We start from the raw sequence: 24,643 nt of genomic DNA, 5'->3' as shown, positions 1-24,643 counted from the left end.
GACACATGGGACAAAGAAGTCCAAATCAGTGCCTCTCCGAATGGCTTTTCTACACTGTTTATATAGATGAAAACTGCAGCTACATGCATTAATCATTCTCTCCTCTAATGATTTTGCATGGTTACGGCTCCTTTGTTGTGAGCATATATGTTACACATGCCATTCCTATTTGCCAGGTGCCGCACCTTTGTGGTTCTCCCAGCCAGACGTGAAGATCAGCACAGGTCAGTTTGTTGATCTCCTTCTGCAGGCTCCAGAGTGTTCCTTCCCGCCCACTTGCTTGGCTAATATTTTAACTAACTCAAAACAAGCTGATTTTCACTCCATCCAGATAAACAAGGGCTTAGTCGATTCGCTTTCTTGTCCCTGCCAAGCCAGGATACTCAAGGAGGAAGCTTGACTCCGCAGGGTCGTTGTGAGGCTGTGTCGCTAATGAGGAAAGGACAACTCGCCAAGGATCCACGCATTGCACTTTGCTGCAGGCCTTGGCCAGCCTCCTCTCAAGGAGAGATAAGGAATTCTGATAGCAGCAGTAAAGGAGGAGGTGGGGGTGGGAGAAAAGGCTGCTGAGAAGTTGACAGAAAAAGCCCACACAAATAAAAATGCTTCCGCTTTATTCTTAGCCATCAACTCTGCTGAAGAAAATAACTGGGGTTACCTGGACCTCATTAATGGTTGCAAAGGCACCCCCCTGGTCCATAACAGTTCAAGCTTCCAGGCCCCAAAAATGTAGGGCCCACCACTGCTGGGTCCTTCTCAGACTAGACTATGAGAAGTTGCTTCGGTGCCCCCATTTCTGTCCCTACATTTTTGTGCCAGCAGCAGGCGTGCCATGAAGCACCTACTTTCCAAACTGAGTGCATGATTTGTGAGTTTTGCTCACCTCTGCAGAGCAATGGGAAATGATGCTAGCAGTGAAAGCGCACGTTATGGAGGCAGAAATAAATTGTAAAAGGTTCGGGTGCAACAGGGTTCCCCCCCCATCTTCTTAAAACAATGTACAGTCTGCCTTGAACGTCATTTGGGCTGCCAAATCGCCCTTTAAAAAGAAAAAAAAAAGCCTTCGTTTGTAACTCTCAGTCACGACCAGCAACGCTAAAGAGCATCAGCCGGGGCCAAGGGAGGACATGGAAAGGCAACAGCTGTTGTTGTTTTAGGACACAACTTCTTAACCACCCTGCATGGATGTTTCTCTCTTCTGCTTCATGAGTCCCTGACCCAGGGCGGTGCTGCCTGGGAGCCCACACTGAACATCCGTCTGACAGACCAAAGGATGGGAAAAGTCACCGTAATCCAGTGACATCAACTCAGTTGTGACTTAATGGCAACCTTTTAAAGAGTTTTCCAAGCACTCAGAGGCAGTTTCCCATTCCCTTCTTCTGGGGTGGGGGACGGGGACGGCACAGCTTGCCCAAGGCCACCCAGGATGGCTCTACCGGCAGGGAGGGAACTGAACTCCCAACCTCTGGCTCCACAGTCAGAGTAACCCACTAAGCGACTCAGCCAGCTGATAATTACCCTTGGCTTCTTCTAGGGCTGCCCTGGGACCACTGGGCAGCTGGCCCCAGGCCACACCGGCTGACTTCTCTCCCTGGAGGCCCAGGGGGGAATCGAACTCGCAACCTCATGTCTCCGCAGCCAGAGACCTAAACCTCTGAGCTGTCCAGCCAGCAAAGGAGGGGAACCCTGTTACGATTCTATTTTTGTGTCCGGAGGAGGAGGGCGAGGGCCTCTGCCACCTTCCCTACGCAAAGCAAAGGCTGTGTAGGTCAGCCGTGACCTTCCCGGAGGCAGGAACCTCATGCACCTATTTAGCCAGCGGGGTCAGCCCGGACGGGCAGCATCGGCTTCCCCCGCGGGGGCAGAGGGTGATGCTGCCGCTTTCTGCGCGCAAGGCCGCCCCTCCTCCGCTAGCCAGGACCGCCGGCCCCCCCCCGTAACGTTTAGGGAGGGCGCGGGGAGGGCACGGGAGGCGGCGGCCGCGGCTCCTCCTCCTCCTCCTCCTCCTCTCTCCCCGGGCGGAGGCAAGCCTCGGGCAGCCTGGCCGCTGGCCCCACTGCCCTGCGCGCCATGGACCGGCTGGGGGTGACGGAGACCTTCGCCGGCATCTCCCTGCCGGGCCACCTCCACACCCAGGAGTCCCTCCAGCGCGCCAGCGCCTTCGCCTTCCGACCCTCGGACGTCCTCCTGGTTACCTACCCGAAATCAGGCAAGCGGGGAGCCGCGGGCGGCCGGCGGGCGGGCGGGCGGGCGGGGGTGGCTCACCCGCTCGCGCGCCCCCGGGAAGCGCCCCGGAGAGCGTGGGAAGCAAGCCGGCGGCTCCTTTGTTCTCCTGCGGGTGGCCAGCGGTCCTGCGCCCCCCCCCCGCGCGCTCCCCCCCCCCCCCGCTTTACGGGACCGCTCTGGTTTCATCGTTGCGCCTTGTTCTTCGGAAATGTTGCGGCGCGCACCGCCCGGCTCGCTCGCAAAGACCGGGCGGTGCGGAGAACAGCTGGTATCTGGGCTTGCTTTCACAAAGCAAACAAGCCGGTGGATAAGGAACAGCTCCCTGGGAAGGGAAAAAAAGTTTGTTGGAAATGCGCCCTCTTGAAATGGAAATTGGGGGGGGGGAATAGCTATTTATTATGCAAAGCAGCGAAGACAATTTAGCCTGTTATATCTGTGAAGAGTCTCAGTCCTCCAGGTGAGGTTATCTGGAAGTTGAGTCCTGGCCACTGGACTTCTTTCTTATTAAGTTGAAACGTTTCCTCCAAGGAGCTTCTTCAGTTTGAGGAGAGTTCGTAGGATGTGTCTTCCCAGTTGGTTTCACTTTCCTCAGGGCTGGAAAGGGCGGTTAGAAGGACAAAGGGGTGGGGGGGGTGAGGGTCCTTCTCCACCATGTGTGGCCCTGATCTTCCTGGGGGGGGATGGAAGGCCGGCCAGCATGATAAAAAGGAGACAGATTGTCTCAAAGCCTCCACCCCTGTTGAGGGAGGGTTTTTCTATAGGCACATGCAGGGCCCCCCTGACCCCCTCCCCTACCAAAACTCCTCAGACTGAAGAGGCTGCCTGGATGAGGAGTGAAATGTTTCCACTTCCTAAGGAAGAAGTCCAGTTATCATGACCCAGTTTCCAGATAATTCAGCCTGTTGTGGTTTGAGCACACATTCAACCCGGATAAATGTTACTGGCTGGGTATTTGACTCACCCTGGGATTGTCTTTTGCTTGCTGGCTTGTTATTTTGGCACACCTGGGTTGTTTCACCAACCTGCAAATATGCAGCAGGACACAACTTCAGCCGGCCGACACAAACCCGTTTGGGCCTCCTTTGAGCAAGCCTCCTGCTTCCATGCTGCCCTTTTCTGCCGGGCTCTTTCCTCCTTGCGTAAACTGTCTTTAATCCAGGTATGTTTAAAACAAGGTTATTCGTGAGGTCCAAAACTCTTCGCGGGGTCTGTTTCAGGTAAAGGGTTCTCCACTTTTGCACAGCCCTGATTGACGGGCGCCTGTGACTCAGGAGGTCAGGCTGGAATTAAAGGGTAGTTTTTGACCTTAGAGTATGATCCTAACCGGCCCAGGGGGCAGAGGGCCAGTGGACTGGACACCAGGCTAGCGGAAGCTGTGGTCTAGCCAGCTTCTCCATGTTGGGAATGGTGGGGAAAATGCTTAGGACCACCCTGGCCTAATTGGAGGCCAACACAGAACTGGAGCCGGACTAGATCCTTTGCTCCCCCCTTTGACTCGTTCCTTCTCCACCCCCTTTTTGGGTCCTTCCACCACCCCCTGATCTCAGGGTGAAATCCTTTGGGCATTTGTCCTGCAGTTCGGTCTGGGTTGGGGATGGGCTGGTTTGCTCTTTTTTCCACCTAACCGACCTGCTGTCGTGAACCCGCCCTCCCCTCACCCTGCCCTTGCAAGCCCAGCTTTCCCTGGGCAGGAGTTGGAGGGAGTCAAGCAGCACCGCCTACGCCTCTTGCCAGCCAAGGGGACCAATTGCACCCGTCGCTGGCAGGAGCCCCACATTTCTGAGGCTGTCCCCGGAGGTGGCTGGATCTGCCCTGATCTATGCGCTGGTCTTCTCCTCTAGGCACAACCTGGATGCAGGAGATCCTGACCTTAATCTACAGCTCTGGAGACCCCGAACCTGTCAAAACGGTTCCCAACTGGGCCCGAGTCCCATGGCTGGAGCACATCTACTTCGAGAAGGTTTTCCAGAAGAAAGAGGGGCCTCGCCTCATCACCACACACCTGCCCCAGCAGGTGTTAGGCACGGCTTTAAGGAAAGCGAAGCCCAAGGTGAGTGTGGGACGTGTGGCCCCCCCACCTCCTGCTGTCCAGCTTTCTCATGGTTCTGCAGGGTCTGAACGATTTACGGGCTCACCTCTTTGCTGTCTAATTCTTAGGGGCGAGGAGGAGAAACCACCCCTTCTTCCTGTTATCTGTGAAGATCCTCAGTCATCTAGGTGTGGTTTTCTGGAAGTTGAGTCATGGCAACAAGAAAGAAGTTCACTTGCCATGATTCAACTTCCAGATATTTCTTCCTGTTCTGTGAATAAACAAGGTGCATTCTATCTATTTTGTTTGCATTACAAAATATTTTTGCATGTGCAAATAATACAAACAATTCAAGGAACTGTGTAAAATTGTGAAAGATGCTGCTTTGTTTCATGGACTTTCCTTCTCATGCTAAAAGCATTGGGTGGGTTTTCATCTTTTTGAACAATGGCCCCGTCCTTTTGTACTCGATGTGCGCGTGTGTGTGTGTGTGTGTCTGCTTGTGCTTTAACAATCTTAGAACTGCAGAGCAGGAAGGTCCCCTATGGATCATCAGGTCTCCTGTTGTAGTGATGAATCTCACAGGGCTTGGCAATGTCTCCCTGCAATGTGTTTTTGAGGCAGGATAGCCTAAATTGATGAGAACCAAGATCTTAGCAAGTTTCTCTCTGCTAAAAAGGAGTCTTCACAAGAGCCGGGTCGAATTCTGAGCATTGAAGGGGTTTCGGAGTCTTGGTGAAGGGAAGATGGGGCAATGGTGACCAACACAGATGGCTTAAAGGCAGATTAGAGGAATCCTTTTAAGGATAAAAGCTACCACTGACCAGAGATCATGGAGAACCATCTTCAGCCTTCACATTCAGAAGTGGTCATGCTGAACTGTGAGGCTGTCTCTCTGTCGCTTCCGCAGGTCATCTACGTGGCTAGAAACCCCAAAGATGTGGCTGTATCGTACTACCACTTCTGCAGGATGGCTAAATTCTTCCCTGATCCTGGCTCCTTCGATGAATTTCTCCATCAATTCCTGGATGGCACCGGTGGGTGAGACTTGTGAGGATTCGATGTTCCACATCTCTATTTCTAATAGAGGATGATTTGAAAAGGGATGTAGCTACTGTACTGTGACTTCTCTTTTCCATCTCTGCCTGTCTAAATGCCTGGGAAATCATGTTACACACAGGTTTTTTTTTAAACTAAGGGCTTGAGGTTTGTGTTTTTGAACTACCATTCCCGGAATTCCCCAGGAAGAGACTTGTGGGAGTGGTAGTTTGAAAAACCACACAGCCACACACTTTTAGTTTTCTTTTTAAAACTTACAAGAGCACATGGCTTGTTTCAACCGTGCAAGCTGTTTGAACCTCTCTCTTCTGCAGGCAGCTCAGTCTGGTGCAGAGTTTGGGACTATCTTGGACTACAACCCCCAGAAACCTTTTAGCCAGCATATCCACTGCTCTGCTTCTCTGCCCAACTCACTTTCTGCTTGCGGTTTCGTTTATGTGAATTTTATTGAAGGCTGGGGGTCCTTGAGAAACATGGCCTTGAGCTGGGGCTTCTGTTTTCCTGTTCTTTTTTCCTGGCCCAAGTCCTTCTTCACCCATGACCTCACTTTAGTCCTCCTTATTCATATTCTGTTGTATACGGCCATGGATCAACAATTATTCTTGCATAGTTTACCATCATTGTTAGTTACCAGCCATCAGAAAAAAATCAAGCAAAGTGAGATTTAAAACCACAATAATAGAACACCAGAGTACAGAATACCTTTTTCCATATGAGCAAATATGGAAATAAGATTCCTTAAACTCCCTCCACCTTTGTGCCCTTCAGATATGTTTGTTCAGTGGCCAGCTGACTGGGGATGATGGGATGTCTAGTCCTGCACGTCTGCAGGAAACCAGGTTGGGGGAAAGCTGGCTGTACCTTTGCTTCAAGAAACTCTTGTTATTTATTTATTTATTTATTTATTTATTTATTTATTTATTTATTTATTTATTTATTTATTTATTTATTTATTTATTTATTTATTTATTTATTTATTTATTTATTTATTTATTTCTATCTATCTATCTATCTATCTATCTATCTATCTATCTATCTATCTATCCATCTATCCATCCATCCATCCATCCATCCATCCATCCATCCATCCATCCATCCATCCATCCATCCATCCATCCATCCATTCAAAGTATTTTTACCCCATCTTTCTCCTTAAAAAGGATCCAAGGCAGCTTACATCTTTGAGAGAGACAATATTTAAAGCCAAAAACAATGAGTATACAACGGTGGCTTACGTCGTTAAAAGACAATATTAAAGCTAAAACAATAAGTATGCAAATACTGAGCGGGAACAAACAAATGCCACTCTGGGAGACGGTAAACACAAGTAGAACGAAAGGCCCGGTCAGAGCGGGAATGCAAAACAAATCCATCTAAAAGACACACTCGTGTCGCCTAGTCTTTTCCCGGATCCGCTGACGTGAGCAACGGGTTGCAGTTCTTTCCCCCAACAAGACAAAAGGTGTTTTGTTTGAACCCAACGAACAAGCCTTTGGATTGTTTTCCTCGGCAGGCTCTCCCCAAATATTTCATCGTTTTAGCTAGATTATCGACCTTCGAGCCCCTCCGGGTGGCTTCTGGACTCTCTTTCTTAGGAGCGCTGCACGGAGCTTTGTAAGAGGAGCGGAGCAGCGCCTGTTTTTTTTGTTAAAAGGGCTCTGCAAGCCCATCGCTGTTTTTCAGCTGGAATTTTGCTCTCTCTCCCCTCAAGGGCACTGAGAGGCATACCGGCTGCAGCCATAACAAAACCCAGGAGGCCTTAATTGTGGGGTGGTAAGGCTGGTCCCTGTGCTAGTTTTCACATGGCTCACATCAAGTGAAATAACAAGGACCTCCTTTGTTCCATGTCCTGAAAAAACATACACCTCTCTTAACAATTCTTCTTTTCCTGTCAGATCCCAGTCTCCCCCCCCCCAACTTCTTTTGTGCTGATTGTGTGTCTCTGTACTTGAGCTTTCCAAAAAATTAGCAGAGTTTGGATTCCTGCAGCTCTCAGACTCTTTCAGCCAGCAGGTCCTGTGTCCATAATCACAAGGGGATTCTGGGTATTATTGTTCAAAAAGGTAACTGTTCCAAGCTGTGGTCGACAGCAAATGTTCAACGCTCTTACCTTCATGTTTTGACTTCCAGTGGACCCATTTCCTTTATATTTTCTTTAAGAAGCCCATATGTTATTTGGGGAGGGGGCATTGTGCCATTCTTTTGACAGTTCTGAGTGCCAAGGGGAGTAATCGTTGGTTACGTATGTGTGTGTTGTCTTTTGCAAATATTTGCAGAGGTGCAGTATCAGAATTGGACACTAGAGAGGGCCAGAGAGTATTTCCCTGTGTCCTTCTGTCCCACCTGCAACACAATGAATTACTTGCCTGTCTGGAGGAGAAATGAAATACCATTTATGAGCCATGTGAGAAGCTGATATTACAAAATGATATTCCAGGACCTGCTCGAGATCCTCATTATTTGGGCAGAAGTTCAGGAGGTGTCATTTTCCATACCAGAGATGGAAGAATCCTAACCCTTTTGAATGTCGGCCTGCGGAAGAAAAGGAATCAGAAATCTTGTTTTGTTTAATTTAGCACCCAGGGCGATGGACTTGAATTTTCCAGGGCTAGAATTCAGTACATTGGACTCCCTGCTGTGTCTTTGAGAACATCCCCTTCTAGTTTTCTGCTGTTGGAGAAAAATTATCTTTGAACAAGAGCTTTGCTCTTCTCTGCTGGCCGGGTTGGTGACTGTACAAGAAGGACGGATTGCTTGCTTGTCTCTGGAACCTTTCAGTCTTGGACGCTGCTGGGATGAATCATGAGCTCCACTCGATCGTGATTCATCTCAGCGCAGGGCAGGGGATGGCTCAGTGGCAGCCCTGTTACCGCTGGGCACCCGCTGGGCTAGCTGGTGGCAGGGAGAGGCCTCTCTCTCGTCTTGTGACCCGGCTCTGCTCTGCTCTCCCCTCCCCAGTGCATTACGGCTCCTGGTTTGAGCACGTCAAAGGCTGGCTCGGCTGCAAGGACGAGCTACGCATTTTCTACATCACCTATGAGGAGTTGCACCAGGTGAGTTCCCTTGCAGGTAAGGTACACACCATGGCTTAGGGAGGCTGCCGATCAGGGTCCTGGAGGGTTCCAGATCCCAGAATCCCCCTTCCTGTGGTAGCTGCAGCATCGTGGGAGTTGTGTTCTAAAAGCAGAAGGAACTTTCCCCAGTGCTGGACGCGGCGCCCCATGTTTGATTTCCCCGACCCTCTGCCTCCCTGACCTCAGGATCTGGAGGCTTCTGTGGAGCGACTGGCCACCTTTCTGGGCTGCCCTTTCCATGGAGACCTGGTGGATTCCATCCGGGAGCACTGCAGCTTCGCCTCCATGAGCGAGAACACCATGGTGAACGGTTCGCTCATCTCTCAGGAGATCATGGATCGGAGCAAGAGCCAGTTCATGAGGAAAGGTGAGTGGCAGCGGGGAGCGGGGGCCTGGGTAGTTAAGCCGGCAGCCAACGGAAAGCCCCTGCAAGGGGCACCTCGTCTGGCCCCTCTCCGTGCAGGACGCCCGAACACCTGAAGGAGCCCTGACGGAGGGCCGCTGCACTTCCTCTTCTGAAAACTCCTCTTTCAAAACACCGGAGCTGGCCACTTTTGGAATCAGCCTGCTTCACTGAATGTTCTTGCCTCCAGGGAGTTTTTCCTCGTCTTTGGAAAACCACCTCTCCTGGCCAGTTGGGGAGCCAAGAGAATTAATTTTGAAAGGAGTAGGAGGTTGTCCTGACCACATGCAGCAAATCTAACCTTTTGCCCTCACTTAGGTATCATCGGAGACTGGAGGAACCACTTCTCTGCCTTGCAGAACACACGCTTCAACGAGAAATACCAGCAGGAAATGGGAGGACTTCACCTGCAATTCCAAGGGCTCACGGACTGACAACCGCTTGGCCTCCCCACACCTCCAGAGCCCAAGGACTTGGCTGGTGGGTGCTACAAAAGCCAAAGCTTACACCCTGGGGTGGGTGTATGGATCCTGCGTGCCACTGGATAGAGAATTCCCAAGCGACTCTCCTCTGGCCCCCACTGGCCAAGGCTGTGGTGACCCCCTGGAGTCTCTCTCTCACCAGGAAGTGCTCACTTTCCCTGATGACAGGAATATCCCCCCCCCCCATCATGCTACCTGAAACTACATACCTTTCAACAGGAGTGGACAGAGAGGGACCCTGGATAGTTTTCATTGAAATCCAGTAGGCCTGTATTCTAGGATTCGGGAAGAGCAAAACACCTGGAGAAGAAAATCTGAGGACCACCTGCACAGTCCGCCTTGCGCCAAACTGGAGCCCTCTCGGTGTGTTGGATTACAGCCTCCCTTTGAGCTCAGGCCCTTCATGGCGTCCTTATTGGTTGGCCCAGCCTGATTCTCGAAGGCAGAATCCCTCGGTTGGGCTGCACAACCAAGAGAAGCAGCCGCCTGTCCCGGACTGGACGCGGGACTTCCTTTTCTCACCCCCTCAGAGCAGGCGTGTCCCCTGCTTCCTGGCACATACCTTTCCCGACAGTGTCCACCTCTCCATCTCCATTGTCTGCGAACACATGCAATGAGCTAAGCCATAGCTAGGTTTTGCTTCTGCCTTAACTGTTACGTCTGTGCCTCCATGCTTTCCGTTCTCGTTCCAAACTGGAGCTGTGGCAAAATGTTTCCACAATGAAATGGCATTGTCACCCAAACACCAGCATGTCCAATGCAGACCAACAAGGCTCCACGGAGACCTCGGGGGGCTCCTGTGCCTTTAGTTAAAGAGTTCCTTGCCTTGGCTTCATGTTCTGCTCAATAAACTGGAGAATGAGCAATTAATGATCCTATCTCAGAAAACCTCAAGCAATGTCTTTAATACTTTGTGGGAATCTTATAACCATGTAGGCTGCAGGAAATGCTGAACCATACCGAAACCCCCAGATCCAGATGTGGAAAAGCCCACACAGAAATGTCCTGGTGATGAAAGTTGCCGCCCTTTATCTCTGTTTCAGAGCAAGTATTGCAGTGGCTGTAGTTCAGGTGGCAGCTGCTTAAGGCATAAGAGCAGGAAGAGAAAACGTCATTGGCAACTCTCTCTCCCTCCACCCACCCACAGTTGTCAGTGTGTTAAATACCCCTCCCACTATAACTGAACTGTTGAGAATACAAGGAGATAATAAGAAATAGCTCAATAGTTATCTCAAAAACATCTTTATTTTTTAATATTTAATATGCTTTATATTTTAATTTAATATTTGGTTCTTCTGCAGCACTTTCAGATGAAAAAAAGGGGGGAAGTGGGAGATGGGGTCGGGGGAGGGGAGAAAGGGGAAGGATGCTTATTTACACAGAAAACTCCAGATCCCAACAGGAATGTCAAAAGGTTTCCACAACAATAAAATGTAAGGTGTTTTTTTTTCCATAGCCTCTGCAGCGCGACCGCTGGAGAGTGGGAGAGAAGCTCAGACTGAGAGAGGAGACAGAGAAACTGGAGGTGGGAGGAGAGGCAAAGTCGAGATGAAATGTTTCTTGACCCTCCATCGTGAAGACAAACAGCGTATTTGCTGATCAGACACACCTTCCCTGGAATTGCTCTCCCGATTTCGTTGGCAGCATCAAAGTGGACGTACAAGTCTCTGTGCATGTCTGCCAGCCCAGGAAGTTTTGTGTTTGTGTGCGCATGCATGCATGCGCGCATGAGCAAAGGAAGCCCAGGGCTCTGTCTCTCTCTGGTGCCATTTTCTCTTCTTAGTCCAAGCCATTAAAAGTCTAGCGTCTTAAAAACTTCAGGAAAGAAAGTGAAACATGGTTGGGAAGGGGGAGAGGTTTTGTTTTGGGCAACTGGGACCGACTGCAAGAGGAGAAAGATGGAGGAGGAAAGGACCCCTTGCTGGAAGGAGGCTGTGCGGGGAAGAAACAGGGCCACAACTCCACCATTGCCAGTGGAGGAGAGGCTGCTGGAGGCAGAGGGACCCAAACGCACAAGCATGGCGAGGTCTCCCTTTGGCTGACTTTTCCTTTTCCGTCCTGTGAAAGCTTTCTTCTCCTGCAACTTCCTTTCTTCTTCTGCCATTTCCTTCACTGACCTTGCTCAGCTTCACAGAATCTTGTTCTTCATCAATTAATTAAAAGGGGGGAAATAACAACACATACCTATTTGTTCCTCCGCACAGGGTGCCACAGGCTCAGCTTAGAAACTGGCAGGGGGGCTGTCTCTGTCTCCCAATCCTTAAAGGAACCCCTGGCATTGAAACAGGCCATATGCATAATCAGGGGGTGGGTGGGTGGGTGGGGGAGAGAGAATAGACAGCTAAAACCCTACTCTTTAAAACTCCAGCGGGTGGCAAAGTTTAGCCACTGAAAGGGGCATTAAAACCAACCTGCACCTCTACTTTGCACGTTGGCAATTCTCCCTGCCACCAATCCCATGGTCTTATGGGGAGAAAGATGTTAGTCAAAGCGTTTGTACAAGGAAGGGATGGGAAGAGGAGAAAGAGGCCCAGGCGTGCAGGGGCCAACGTTCTTCTTTGATTGTGAACAGAACGGCTTTCTGGAGCACCACTTCCATTCCGGACACCCCAGAGAATGGCCTTTGGGTTTCATTTCCTCTTGTTTTCCTAGAAGGGCTCCTGCTAAGATCTCAGCGGTTGCGCTAAAGCTGGTTCTCTCTCCCCATCCAGCATTGCCTGGTTTCTTGGCCAAAACAGGTTGGCAGCAGCAACCCAGAACTGCATCAGATAAAGCCTTCCAAAGAGGGACAGAGACAGACGGACGGAGAGGAGACTGAGGACGCAGGCAGCTTCCACCTCGCTCTTCCTTGGCCATCTCTGCTTCCAAGCCCCCTACATTTCCGCCTGGAGAATCAGCCCTGTGAGCTGGAGAGACAAGTCGGGATCAGCTGATGCCACTACGAGGGAAGCCCGGCTGTACCACCTTTGTCTGGTACGTCGCTTTCTGGAAGGACCTTCCTCTGTAATGGTTCCCACCTCTGGCTGCTTCTCGAACAGCGCATTCTTCTGCTGGCACATACAGCCCTTTCATGCTGCTGAGCACGCAGGGCGGTTTCCAAAACTTCCGTGGTTCACAGAGTCTGGCCTGAGTGATTACATCTTGGTTTGGCCTTCCTGGAAGAACCTACACCCGCTGGAAGACGAGACGGTGCAGGAGTGTCGTGGGGGGAGTTCGAACCACTGGCAGACCCCCTCCACAGCAGCACTGAGGGTGGGCAGGCGGGGTGGCCACTTGTCCCGTCTGCCCCTCCGGCAGGGCCGGCAAAGCCTCTGCCCGAGCCTCTGGAATTTGTGCCGGAAGTTCCTGTTGACCCCGAAGTAGATGAAGCAGTTCAGGAAACCACTCCCTGTGGGGAGCCACAAGGAGACAAATTCCACCCATTCGTGGACTCTTTCCTGAGTGATAGCTGGGGGGGGGGGAGAGAGCAAAAGAGGGACACAAGGCCCTTTTATTTAGTGAGCCATGGATTGTTGAAGGGGGACTTACCCCTCCATGTAGCCTGCAAACCTAAATTAGCCTCCAAAACACGGAGTTTGGAAAAAGCGCCCCCCCCCCCCGTCCAAAGAAATAAATATATATAATCGGGTTGCTTTTTAGAAGCCCAGTGAGGGACAGAGAAAACTTTATCCTGTCCCAATCTGATGTGATCGCTTATGGCAGCATTTCGAGGGTCAGAGCAAGTCTATCATGAGAACTAGGATCTTGACATATGTATTGATTTAAAGCATTCATATTCCTCCCGGTATCCTGAGATCTCAGGGTGGAGCACAACAGTTAAAAGAATAGGAAACCGCTCCGTGCTTTGAAACCATTTCAAAACACCATACCTTAAAAAAACAAGCAACACTTAGAGGAGGCTTCACAGTCTAGTAAAGCCGTGGTCCTGAGTCCCCAAAGGTGAGCAACCAGGGTTTAAACCACGGGACTTGAAACGAGGCCAGCCACCGGGCACCGAGCTCTTCCCTTCTCTTTCCTAAGGGCCAGGAGGGATTGCAAAGCTTGGGAAAGTCGCTTTCCATCTGCAAATAGTCCCAGGCCTTCCCTTCGTTAGAAGGTCGTGCCGGAGATATTTTTGCTCTCTCCCCGCCTCCCCCCCACCTTGCCCCCCACAGATGCCCAGGGATTCTTTTCCAAGAGTGCCTCTGCCCACAACACCCCCAGCCCCCCAGCTTTGGGCCCTGAAACCTCGGGGGTTTTGGTGGTGGCTGCGTGATGGGGTCCCTCCGTGCCCTCCCAGGGTCACTCACCGTTGTACAGAATGGCGGAGATGCAGGGCGCCCAGCAGAGGTAGAAGGCCACGACCACTGGCAGCAGGATGCGGGCAGCGGCGTCCAGGTGCAGCAGGGAGACCCTCTTGGGCCCCGCTTCTCTCCGTCTCTCGCGCCGCCGCTGGGTTCGGGCCGCCAGCCACAGTCGCAGGTTGGCAAAGGTGACAAAGCCGGCGGCCGGACAGAAGATGGTGCCGGCGATCAAGAGGGAGTAAGCGGGGTTGGAGGCGTAGTCGGGCTCGCACAGGAGCGCCGCGGTGGAGAAGCGGATCCGGAGCACGGCCCTGGGGCCCGGCACGGCCAGGGGCGCCAAGAGGAGGGCCGGCAGCAGCCAGGCGGTGGCGATGAGCAGGGCCACCCGGCCACGGCTCAAGAGACGCCGGTAGTGGAGCGGGAAGAAGACCGCCACGTAGCGCTCCAGCGAGACCCCGGCCAGGGAGTAGAGGGAGGCCCCGAAGACGGTGGAGTTGACGAAGGCCACGGCTCGGCAGTAGGGGGACTCTCCTCCCCGGGCCCTCTCTTCGGCCACCGGCCCCGGGGCCAGGCTGCGGTACAGGTTGAGGGGCACCACCAGCACCGCCAGGGCGGCGTCCGCCGCGGCCAGCGAGAGCAGCACCAGGCGGCTGCTCCGGCTCCAGCCCGAGACGGAGGAGGCGATGACGGCAATGACCGTCCCGTTGCCCAGCGCCACCAAGAGCCCCAAGGCACAGACCAGGCTCAGCTTGACCATCCGGGGGCCGCACCCTAGCGGGCCACCCCCATTCCCGGTGGGGCACAGGCCTGGCTGGAGCCAGGAGTCCTCTGTTTTCGGCTGGGGGTCCCGTCCTCCTCCAGCCTCCTCCGGCAGCCTCGTCCTGCGGGTCGGGGCCCCTTCCTCCCAGTCCAGGCAGGGCCCCTGCTCTCCTGGGACAGGCCCGTCTCCCTTGGCAGCCTTTCCTCCTCGTGTGGCCGGTCCTTGGCCCTCCCTGGGCAGCAGCCCTTCTGGAGCTGTGGGCCAGCACGCCTTGGGGTGAGACCGTTGCCCCTCTGCCTGAGCAGCCAAGGAGGGGCTGAGGCTCAGGAGCCAAAAGCAGCAGAGGGAGAGCATGGCTACTGCACACCCACCTGCCCAGCTGTGAGAAGTGGGAGCCTCCATGCCTGCGGAGTGGGGCCCTTTATCACTTCCTCTGGAGGAGGCCTTCTCCAGGTTGTCCCGAGAAGCCCGGAGGAGGAGGAGGAGGAGGTGGTTGTGCTCCCCCGGGAAGGACTCCAGGGGCTGAAATGGCTGCACCTGGGATCCCCTTTGCACGCCAGGGAAAGACTGAGGCTGCCCCCCCCACACACACACACAGCTGAGGGAAGGAGCTCACCGCTCTTTGCAGGATCCGCCTCGAAGCCCTTCCGCTCTCAGGCTCAGCAGCCATGGGCCAAGCAGAAAAGTGGGCCCGGATGCTGAACGGCACAATCCCACAGAGGCAGGGGGAAGGTCAGAACAGGTGGGGATCCCTGCGGCACTCTGGCAGGCCCTTTTCAACTTCCGTAAAAGCCCTAAGGTGCTGGAGGGGCTTCCCCCCCCACCCCCACCCCCCAGTCCCCCTGAAGTTATGGAAAAGGAATGCTATGTGCCAGAAGTAAAGCGTCCTGTTATTTTTGCCACATTGTAACAGGGAGACGACAACAACAACAACAGGTTCGCCTTCAAACACTGTAATGAGTAAAGGGAATGCATTGCTTTTAGAAAGTAACTTCCCGACCCAGGGTTGCTTGGATGGTGGGTGCCGGGAGTGGCTGCTTTAGCATCTCTTGAAAGGATCGGTCCAGAGAAGAATGGGTCAGCTCAAGGCCTGTTTTAAAGCGGTTTCCTGCTTTTAGGGGGAACCACCCAACGAGGGGGTTCTGGAGGAGCAGAAACAGGAGAAAACCCCAGGATGTGCAGTGTGTCCCCCCCCCCCAAAAAGTTTGCTGCAGTTGCCCCAGGGCTGGCGCTTGTGCAGAGCATTCGGGTCGCCTTGCTTGGCAAAGAGGCAGGATTTAAATTTAACAAATAAATGCATGACTCAGTGACACCACGGTGACTAGAGCAACTCGGATGTCTTTACATTTTTGAAGAAGTAACCGGGCTAGTCTGTGTCAGACCAACCCCCGCCCGCCCCCCCGAAATAAACAACAAGAAAAGACAGGACAAGACACAAAAGTCTTGGCGGCACCTAAAAGATGAAATGTTGTGTTTCGATGTGCGCTTTCGTGGACAAGTCCACTTCCTCGGACGTGAGAGTGGGAGCGTGCGGTCCTCCTGCTTCTCCATGGCCCCATGACCAGGCGGGGAGGCGGACCATGGACAAAATGACAAGGGTTCTCTTAAGGCCTGTCAAGGGCTCCTCATACTCCCAGTTAGACCAGGGGTTCCCAACCTGGGGTCCCCAGACGTTCTCGGACGGTAGCTCCCAGAAAGCCTTCCCCACCAGCTGTGCTGGCAGGACTTTGGGGAGTCCCTACGCCAAGAACATCTGGAGATTCAAGCTTGAGAAGCACCAAGGGGGGGAAAGAGAGAGAGATGAAGAAAGAGGAGAGCAACTCTCCTCCTGCTCCGGCCACTACCTGGCTGACCTCACCTGCCAGGGGGCAGCAGAGTCCTGTAATAGGGGCGAGACAGGGAGGGCGAGGGAGAAGGGCCCCAGGTAAGGTGAGGAAGAAATGGGGGGGGGGGTTGGTTGGTTGGGGAAGCCCCTGCCCAGGAGTTCCCGTGCCTTGAGACGCCAGGAGGCAGACCTTGGACCCATCCCGAGGGTCCGAGAACCTTCACCCAAGGAGTCACGAGCTGAGCCTGCGAAGGCTACTTTTTGAACATCATCCACATGGAGCAGGGAGAGGTGTCGCAATGTGCATGGGGTTTATGCCCCACCCCATGGACCAAAGGAGAGCTGGCGAATGGGCAAGGGGACCCCATGGAAGGAGCCGGCTTCTGGTCAAAAGCATTCTCTTCACACTGTAATTTGCTTTTAATGTTATCTGTATTTCAAGTATGTACATCAATTTTAAATTGTGCAGTGGTCTGAAAGAAAGAAAGAAAGAAAGAAAGAAAGAAAGAAAGAAAGAAAGAAAGAAAGAAAGAAAGAAAGAAAGAAAGAAAAAGAAAAGAGGTGACAGGCAGTCACTTCACCGGTGGAGAACCAGTGTGAAGTCGAGGTGAGAGTGTTGAAGTGGGATCCCTGGGAGATCCGGGCTGTAGATCCCCAATGATCCACGAAACTTCCAGGGTGACTCTGAGGGCGGTCTCTCTCTCTCTCTCTCTCTCTCTCTCTCTCTCCCACCACAGCTCACCTGCTTTGTGGGGTGTTTCTTGTGAGGCTAAGGTGTGGAGAAGGAGCAGAACCAGGTGTGCCTTCTTGAAGCCCTTGGAGGAAAAAGTGGGGTGCAAACCAAGACCACGGTCCCCCTTCCTCATCAGCGCCCTCTAAAACCCGTGACGCCTGGGCACTGGACGTCTTCCAGAAAGGCAACAAGTTGGCCAGGGTGGCTTTAACAGCTGATGTGATTCTTTGGTGCTCAGCCACCTCTGCAGATACACAGGGAAATGCTTGGGTGTGGATGCCCCCCCCAGGAGGCCTCCTTTCCCCCCCCCCCCAATCATCCTCTCCTGGGACCCTACTGCCACTTAGTCCTGGCCTGGGACAGGCAGGAGGGGGAGATCATTAAAAAGTGATGCTGACAAAGTGCTGCCATCTTTAAAGATTCATCCCACGGATTGAATTAAACATCTGCAGCTACTTAGGAAGCAAAGTGCTCAGCTCCTCCCGCCCCCCCCCCTCGGGGAGCCCCTCCAGCCTAGCCGTCTGGAGCTCAGCAACTCTCGGTCCAGCTGGGGAGGTCCGCTTGCGTGGGCCAAGGATAGTGTTGGGAGCATGGAGGGCTGGGGAGGGGCAGTGGCTGGGGGGGGGAAAGAGAGACCAGGAAACCTTTCTTTGCCCCCTCCCGCCTGGTTTTGATGGCTCAGGGGCTCCCCGCGTGCTCCACGAAGGGCCATCCAAAGCTCCAAAAACCAGTGGTCCTGAGCACCCCCCACAGAGTGCTTAGCTCCCAGGAAAAACCACAGCAAGAAGCCTGCCTTGGCTCTTAGCCCTTCCCGGGAAATAGACTCACCTCACATGCCATTTCCTCCAAGCAGCCGTGGACGGTTGAGGGAGGCAGGACAGGTTTCTCTCCAAAGTGGCAACTGGCTCAAGGCCATGTTCTTTACACATGCTCAGAGGCCCTTTTGTTTCTCACACAGGCGGGGGCTGCCGCTCTGCCTTGATGAGCCCTGCCCCCCCTTGCCTGTCTGCCTGTCCTATGGTACCCCACTAAAGAGGCATTGGGCTTCCCCCCCCCCAAAAAAAAACATATATTCAGTATAAAACCATATTGTTTCATTGGTGGATTAGAACGGAGGGTAATCCTCTAAACTGTTTCAGACCGCTGGCCTCTTTAGCGTGACGTGGCCTTCCCACAGTGGCCAACCGGTTGCACATGGGAGATTTGCCATGCCGTTCCCTGTTGGCGGATAGACAGAGGCACACTCCCCTCGGATCCTGGGGGTGACGGATCGCCCCCTGCCCATTAGCCCTTCGTGGACCTAAGGTGTGGTTTCCCCCCTCTAAAGCCACCCAAGGGAGCCACCCACAGCCGTACGTCCCAAGCAACAAAGCCCACCTCCTTTTGTCTCCTGCGTGAGGGCCAAATGAAGCAACATAAAGGTTTTGTTAACCTAAGAAGGAAAGCTGAGCTCTTTGGGGGGGCAGCTGCTCCATCTCGAGGGTGCCACTGCAGAGAAGGCCCCGCGCTGTTGACGTTGGGTTTGCTTCCAGGGGGTGGAGGAGGATCGCCTTACAGGATCTAGGCGTTCGGTGGGGAAGGGGGTTGACGGAGGAGGAGGCTCCCTGTGCTTAGGATACAGGTGTTGGGGCGGTGCAGAGCATGACACATGTTAGTCCCATCTATGCGCATGCATGCATGCACACACACACAAAAGGAGGACGCGAAAAGCTGGCTTGTTAGAGATGCTCTCTGTGCCTGGATTGGTCTTACGCTAGCAGAATCTCCCAGAGGGGGATGATGGGAGAAGAAGGGGTTTGGGAGGGGTCTCGGCCGTCCACCCTGCAATCATCCCTGCTGCCCGCCTTAATCACTCCCTGCAATTAGCAATGTTTTGTGTGTCTCTGAACACAGCTGGTGTGCCTGCATGTGGCTGGACTCACAATGTGGTCCCAGCCTCTCCCCGCCTTGTTGGAAAGGATGGGCGCAGCCACGGCTGTGGAACGAAGGACACGGAGTCCTGGAGGGGAGAGAAAGAAAACGGATAAAGACGTTCAGGGCAGGCGGGGAGCTCGGCACCCGGGCACCCAGATTTTGTTCAGACCCCATGGGCCGTGGACAAGAACAGGCCAGCGAGGGCTGAGGACCGACAGCAAGAAGGACCTGGTGCCTCCAGTTTTATCATAATAAATAAAAAAAATATATAAAAAAGTTTTATCATAAAGGGAGGAAAATTCACATCACAAGATGAGTTTTAAAAAATCACAGCAGTCAGTAAAAGCAACCTTTCACACATCATAACAAGAAACAGGGGTAAAATTAGGGTTGCAAAGGAGTTCTCTGCCTCTGGACGCCTCTTCTGCCCCCCAACCTTGCCTGTGGGCTGGAGTTGGGAGGAGAGGCCAGAAAGAGCTTTGCCGCCTCTGGATCCGCATCCATTTAGCATCGATTTCTTGCTTAACGCCAATCAGAGCTTAGCAGGAGCTGGTGGCAGGAAAAAGTGTCGGTCAGCAGTGGGCCCAGGAGGCGGGCAGCCTTGGCAGCTTCCACGCGCCAGGCTGCAGAAGATCCCTGGCAGCCTTTAGGGCGGGCACCGTCTTCAGAGGCTGGCCCTGCCAACTGGACCTGGGCAGGGCCTGTGTTAGACAGAGTCTCTCTCTCTCTCTCTCTCTCTCTCTCTCTCTCTCTCTCTCTCTTGTGTTGGGTGGGTCGGCGGGTAGGGTTATGTGTGTGTCGCCAAGAGGTGGGTGCCCCTATTTTTCTCAGAAGGATCCAAGCCTTTGGCACTTTGGCAACCAAAAGGATTGACCAGGACATGCCAAAATTACCCCACTCTCTTGGGGGGCCACAGGGCCAGCCAAGTTTCATGTCTGTGTAGGGTGAAGGTGGGAATTTTTTTTTTTTGCAGGAACTCGTAAGAGTCCATGGCCTTCCGCCTGTGGGATCTTTCCTCCTGTCTCTTGCCATGGGCTTCTCGCGGCCAAGGGCAGATAGCAGAACGTGGGGGGAGTAGCAAGGGGGAGGCGGAGGGATCCATATTTTGGACAACAACTCCCAGGATTCTCAGAATGCAGAAAGCTGCGTTTCTGCCAAGTCAGACCTGTGCTCCATTTATCCCAGTATTGCCAGCTCTGACTGGCAGCCGTGGCTCTCCAAACCTTCAGCAAGGTGCTTTCCAAGCCCTGGGAGGAGATCCACCCAAGCACCGACCAAGTGTGATCCTGATTAGCTTTTTAAATCTGACAAGATTAGGCACTTAGGGTAAACTGTTGACCATGCTGGCTGTTGTTGTTGTTTAGTTGTTAAGTCGTGTCTGACTCTTTGTGACCCCGTGGACCAGAGCACGCCAGGCCCTCCTGTCTTCCACTGCCTCCCGGACGTTGGGTCAAGTTCATGTTGCTAGCTTCGATGACCCTGTCCATCCATCTCGTCCTCTGTCGTCCCTTTCTCCTCTTGCCTTCGCACTTTCCCAACATTAGGGGCTTTTCCAGGGAGTCTTCTCTTCTCATGAGACGGCCAAAGTATTGGAGCCTCAGCTTCAGGATCATACTGGCTGAAGAGATGTTAATCCAAATAAATTTCTTTCCCAAGGGTCTAGACTCTGAGATCTAGCCTCTGCAAACTTCCCGCCTGTCTTCCTGCCGCAGGCATCATCCTCACCCTCCACCAACCCCTCAGAGTCAGGGATCTCAGCAAAGCTATGTTCTCTCTTTGGTCCTGGGTCAACACCCTTGTCTCTTTGTGCTTTCATAATTAGGAAAGCACTGGCAGGCAGTGCTGCTAATTAGCCACTAGATCATGGACGGGGGGGGGGGGGGAACTTTGGGGCCAAGCTAAAACCCTTAGTCGGGTAATTATGGCTTGCTGAATTGGTCGTTAAGGCAAAACAAGGGATGCCCTAATTAGGTGAAGTGGGCGGAGCCAGAGCCGCGGAAGAGTGTTTCCTCCGCAAAGCCCTTGACCCTCTTTGCTCCCCAGGTTTGGACGGTGTAAATGGGTCTGTTTTTATTTATTTATTTTATTTATTTATTGGACTTATATACCGCCCCATAGTGCTACAAGCACTCTCCGGGCGGTTTACAATTTTAATTATACAGGCTATACATTGCCCCCCCAGCAAGCTGGGTACTCATTTTACCGACCTCGGAAGGATGGAAGGCTGAGTCAACCTTGAGCCGGCTACCTGGGATTTGAACCCAGGATTTGAATTGTGGGCATGTGCCCTGAGGGAGCCACAGCTGCAAGGATGCGCAGCACACCAGAGGCACACAACCTCTCCAGATAGGATGATGTGCAAGTGCCCAGTTGACGTTTCCCACCCGGAACATGTGATGCAGCCAGGAGTGGCTTGCACAAGGCAGCCGAAAGTCTACTTTGGTCATGCTGGACAGAGATCTGCAAAAGGTTCCTTCTTGTGTGACCGCAATGTCTCCTGAACCTCCCACCTGGAGGGGCTCAAGCTGACGTTCTCTGAACATCTGAAAAATCCAGGTTGTTGGGGAGGTCTGTTCAAGAAAAAAAATGAATGGGAAACAGGTCCAGAGGGGAGGAGAATTTCTCAGCTCAAGAACCTGTGGGACTGGGTAGGTGCAAGTCAGCCTCATGGTTTAGATCCAGCCGCAGGTCTTGTGTAAGAGATCCTTTCCAGGGAAGGGAAGATCTCCCCTTCAGGATCCTCTCCTGAGCCAATCCGAAGGCATCCGCCTGCTAAGCTGCGGGTGCGGATGACCTTTTGTGGCCAGGTTGGCTTCCCCCCAAGTAAAATCCTGGCCCGTGTCTGTCGCAGTGCAGACTTGCCAGCGATGCATTAGGGTGACTCTTCTTGAACCTTTCCGCTCTCCTCTATGCTTCCTGCCCCAGCTCCAAGCAACCTTTGTGGTCTGGCTACTCTGGCGACTTCCCTCTCTCCGTGGTTTCAAATGGTAGCAGCTACTGCCCTGGGGGGAAAAATCTGCAAAAGGAAAATTTTATCTACCTTAGTACAGAGAAAATCCTCTCTTTCTCTCGTCCTGGGCCTTCTTGGCTCTGTGGAAGAGAGATCTCCTCTTCTGATTCCTGGAACACATCTAGAACACATCTCTTGAACGGCCCTGCCTGCCTGCCTGCCTGCCTGCCAAATATTTTTACCCCACCTTTCTCCTTAAAAGGACGCTAGGCAGTCCTGGGCAGTCCGACCCTAAGCCAAAGCAGGAATGGGGCTAAAAGTACTGATATTTTAGTGTAAAGCTTTGTCCGAAAAGCTGGAGAAACCTCAAAAAGAGTGTTCTAAAGAAAAAGCAGGCAGGAGGGCCAGGTTTCAAGCTTGAGGACTTCCGTTTTCCATGTTTTCCAGCAACCAGTAGGAGCAAAGATGCTAGTTTGTGGCCCTCCAAGTTGTTTCTCCATGGAGGAGAGGTGGTCTGTTTCGTGTCAAGGAGAGGGGTGAGAAGACAGCTGTTATGAGGCCTCTGAAGAGTCTGCCATGGTGGATGATGGAGCAGCTCCTCTTTTTCCGGTTCCAGAGGACAGAGACCTGAAAGGGTGGGTCTGGCTGACAAGAAAGAAGATAGTGACCAAAGTGGAGGAGGAGCATCTTGAGTTAGTGGGACTGGACACTAGAAAGGGGCTACCTCTGAAGGTGGTGGGCTCTTCTTCACCGGAGCTCTTGATCTGAGGCCGGAGGGCTGTCAGTCAGAACAGCTTGTGTTGGGGGGGGGGTCCCTCCATCAACATCAGGCTGGACTAGATGACTCTGGAGGTCCCTTCTCACCCGACCACCCTGTGATTCTCTGGTTCTCCAGGTGAGAAGAAGACTAAGAAGAGCTAAAGGACAGCTCCCTTCTCCATGTGTGGGATGTGGGGGGGGGGGGAAGGGAAGAGAGCAGGAAGGACAGGAAGGAGAGAGGACCCCTGAACAAGACAGAGGAGACGCTGCCCTTTGCAGGTCTCCAGGAGAGAGCCGGAGGCGAGACAGCGTGGCAGGCGGCCACCGGAGGAAAGGAGAGCTGCCTTCTCCTCCTTGAGGGGGGCCTGATCAACAGTAATGGTGCCCCCCCAGTGTGGTCTCTGATTCCTCCTCCTTCAAGAAACATCTGCTTCAAGCTGAGGGACAGGCTCCGGTGTGTGAAATTCATCACGCACAAGAGTTTCTATGGTGACGTCTATTATCCCCTCTTTATACAGAGATGAATCAGGAGCTATAAATAAGAAATCTGTAGCAGATTGATCCAGGAGGGCTGGCGTCTGTGTGTCTGCGTGTTGGGGGAGTGGAGGGGCATCCAGGAGGAGGAGGAGAGGGAGGAGGAGGAGGATGGTACAGAGGTTTCAGCACGCAAGGTGTTCAGCTGTCGGTTCCTGCTTGACGTAAGGCATGGACTGGTTGGCACACTGGTCAGATGGGAAAGCGTGTGCCAGGGGCAAAGTTGCACCGGATGCAGGCAAGGGAGGTGAGGGGAGCAAAGGGCGAAGCAGATACCAGAGACTGCCTTTGTATGGAGACAGAGTCAAATCGATGGAGGTTCTCCTCTGATTCTTGTCACAATTGGTGACGCTCACCCTGTGAGACATTCCTCTTTGGAAAACACAATGTGGTCTTGATTCCAAAGTCTCAGATCAGCAAAACTTTGGAGGAAGACCACCACTTCCCCCCCCCTTTCCTCTGGAGAGCAGCCCCAATGTGTTCCAGAAGTCTTTCTACACCAGGATGGAACGTCCAGTGTGGAAATCTGGCCCTCTTGGGCTTCCCAAGCCGTCCACAGCTCCCCATCCTCTGGAGAAAATGATCTGGGTGTTGCCTGCTTTTCATAGGGGTTAGATCTGCTCATTCCAAAAGGGGAAGATGTGTCTCCTGGTGCTTAGGGACCAGAAGCAAGGGCTTGAAGCAAACAGGAGCTGAGCTTTGGGCTCCCACCTTTTGCTGCTCCCCTGGCCTATCACTGGAATGAAGTTCCCAAGACCTTATCTGAAAAGAGAGGCCGAAACAGCTTGCCCAGCTTCCTTCCTGTATCCAGCATCTTTAATAAATGTGCAACCAACATACTGCAGTGAGTGAACCATTCGTGAGCATCACAAGAAGGGCCAGCTAGCATCTTTCCCTTCCTTCCTGGTGCCAATACGGTTGCACAGGCCTGTTGCTAACTCTGTATCTTTTGGGGATGCCAGATGAACTCTCCCCAATCCCATGATGCTTTGCTCCTGAGCCACTCTCCCTTCCACATGCTTGTTTGCTTCTTGAGAGATCTTGGGGCTCAGAGGATGTGCAGCATCGGGTGTGGAAAGCCATAGCAGAACTGCTCCTCTGTGAAAATGGGCCACACCATGGATGGCGAACCAGCCGTTAAGGCAGGGACGGCTCCCTTGAACCAAGCCAGGCTCAGGGAGCTTCAAAATCTCTGTCTTCTGCAATTTTGCTCTACCGCCGCCGGCTCATGCACGCCCACATCTTTGAAGCAGGTGCTTTCCCATCAAACTTCATCCCCGTCAGCATGAATGTCTCTCGCTTCAAGTCCCATTTATTGCTAGAACAATTTGAGCAATTATCCCGACAGTCAGAAATAATCACTTTGTCCCTGTTGAATAGAGCTGTTTTGTAGTGAAAGCCCATCTCCTTTGTTGAGGGCTGGGGAGGGGAGGGGAGAGGGGAGGGAGAGAAGGGAGGAGGGGTCAGGTGGGGGAGAGCTGCAGTTGTCTTGCACATCCAACTCTGAGGCTATTTTGCAGGCAGATAGGATGTCCCCAGGCCTCTGTGGTGGGAGATAATCTCTCTCTCTCTCTCTCCCTGTGGGCGTTCATGGAAGCATTGAATTGTACAG

The 24,643-nt window shown here is 53.0% G+C and overlaps 2 protein-coding genes across 4 annotated transcripts; one reads left to right on the top strand and one right to left on the bottom strand.

The window, feature by feature from the left end:
• Positions 1-1,976: 1,976 nt before the first annotated feature.
• On the top strand, positions 1,977-11,088 carry LOC110076314 (sulfotransferase 2B1). Of its 3 annotated transcripts, XM_072980445.2 has the most exons (7): positions 1,997-2,209; positions 4,068-4,276; positions 5,166-5,292; positions 8,273-8,367; positions 8,575-8,755; positions 9,110-9,271; positions 10,730-10,866. In XM_072980445.2, the coding sequence occupies exons 1-6, from the start codon at positions 2,071-2,073 to the stop codon at positions 9,223-9,225; spliced, it is 867 nt and encodes a 288-aa protein (XP_072836546.2). In that variant the 5' UTR covers positions 1,997-2,070; the 3' UTR covers positions 9,226-9,271; positions 10,730-10,866. The 3 variants fall into 3 exon arrangements, with proteins under 3 accessions (XP_072836544.2, XP_072836546.2, XP_072836545.2); XM_072980443.2 differs by lacking the exon at positions 9,110-9,271 and having other exon boundaries at positions 1,977-2,209; positions 10,730-11,088; XM_072980444.2 differs by lacking the exon at positions 10,730-10,866 and having other exon boundaries at positions 1,998-2,209; positions 9,110-10,167.
• A 697-nt stretch (positions 11,089-11,785) lies between these two features.
• LOC110076313 (melatonin receptor type 1B-B-like) lies at positions 11,786-14,550 on the bottom strand. Its single transcript, XM_020788351.3, has 2 exons — positions 13,563-14,550; positions 11,786-12,721 (listed from the first exon to the last, which is right to left on the bottom strand). Exons 1-2 carry the CDS (start codon positions 14,311-14,313, stop codon positions 12,408-12,410), a joined length of 1,065 nt encoding a protein of 354 aa, XP_020644010.3. The 5' UTR covers positions 14,314-14,550; the 3' UTR covers positions 11,786-12,407.
• Positions 14,551-24,643: the final 10,093 nt, after the last annotated feature.

The sequence above is a fragment of the Pogona vitticeps genome, chromosome 10 (genome assembly GCF_051106095.1).
Source record: "Pogona vitticeps strain Pit_001003342236 chromosome 10, PviZW2.1, whole genome shotgun sequence".
NCBI classification, from domain to species: domain Eukaryota; kingdom Metazoa; phylum Chordata; class Lepidosauria; order Squamata; family Agamidae; genus Pogona; species Pogona vitticeps.
The sequence above is the reverse complement of the archived record's forward strand: the minus strand, read 5'-3'. Positions and strand labels throughout refer to the sequence as shown.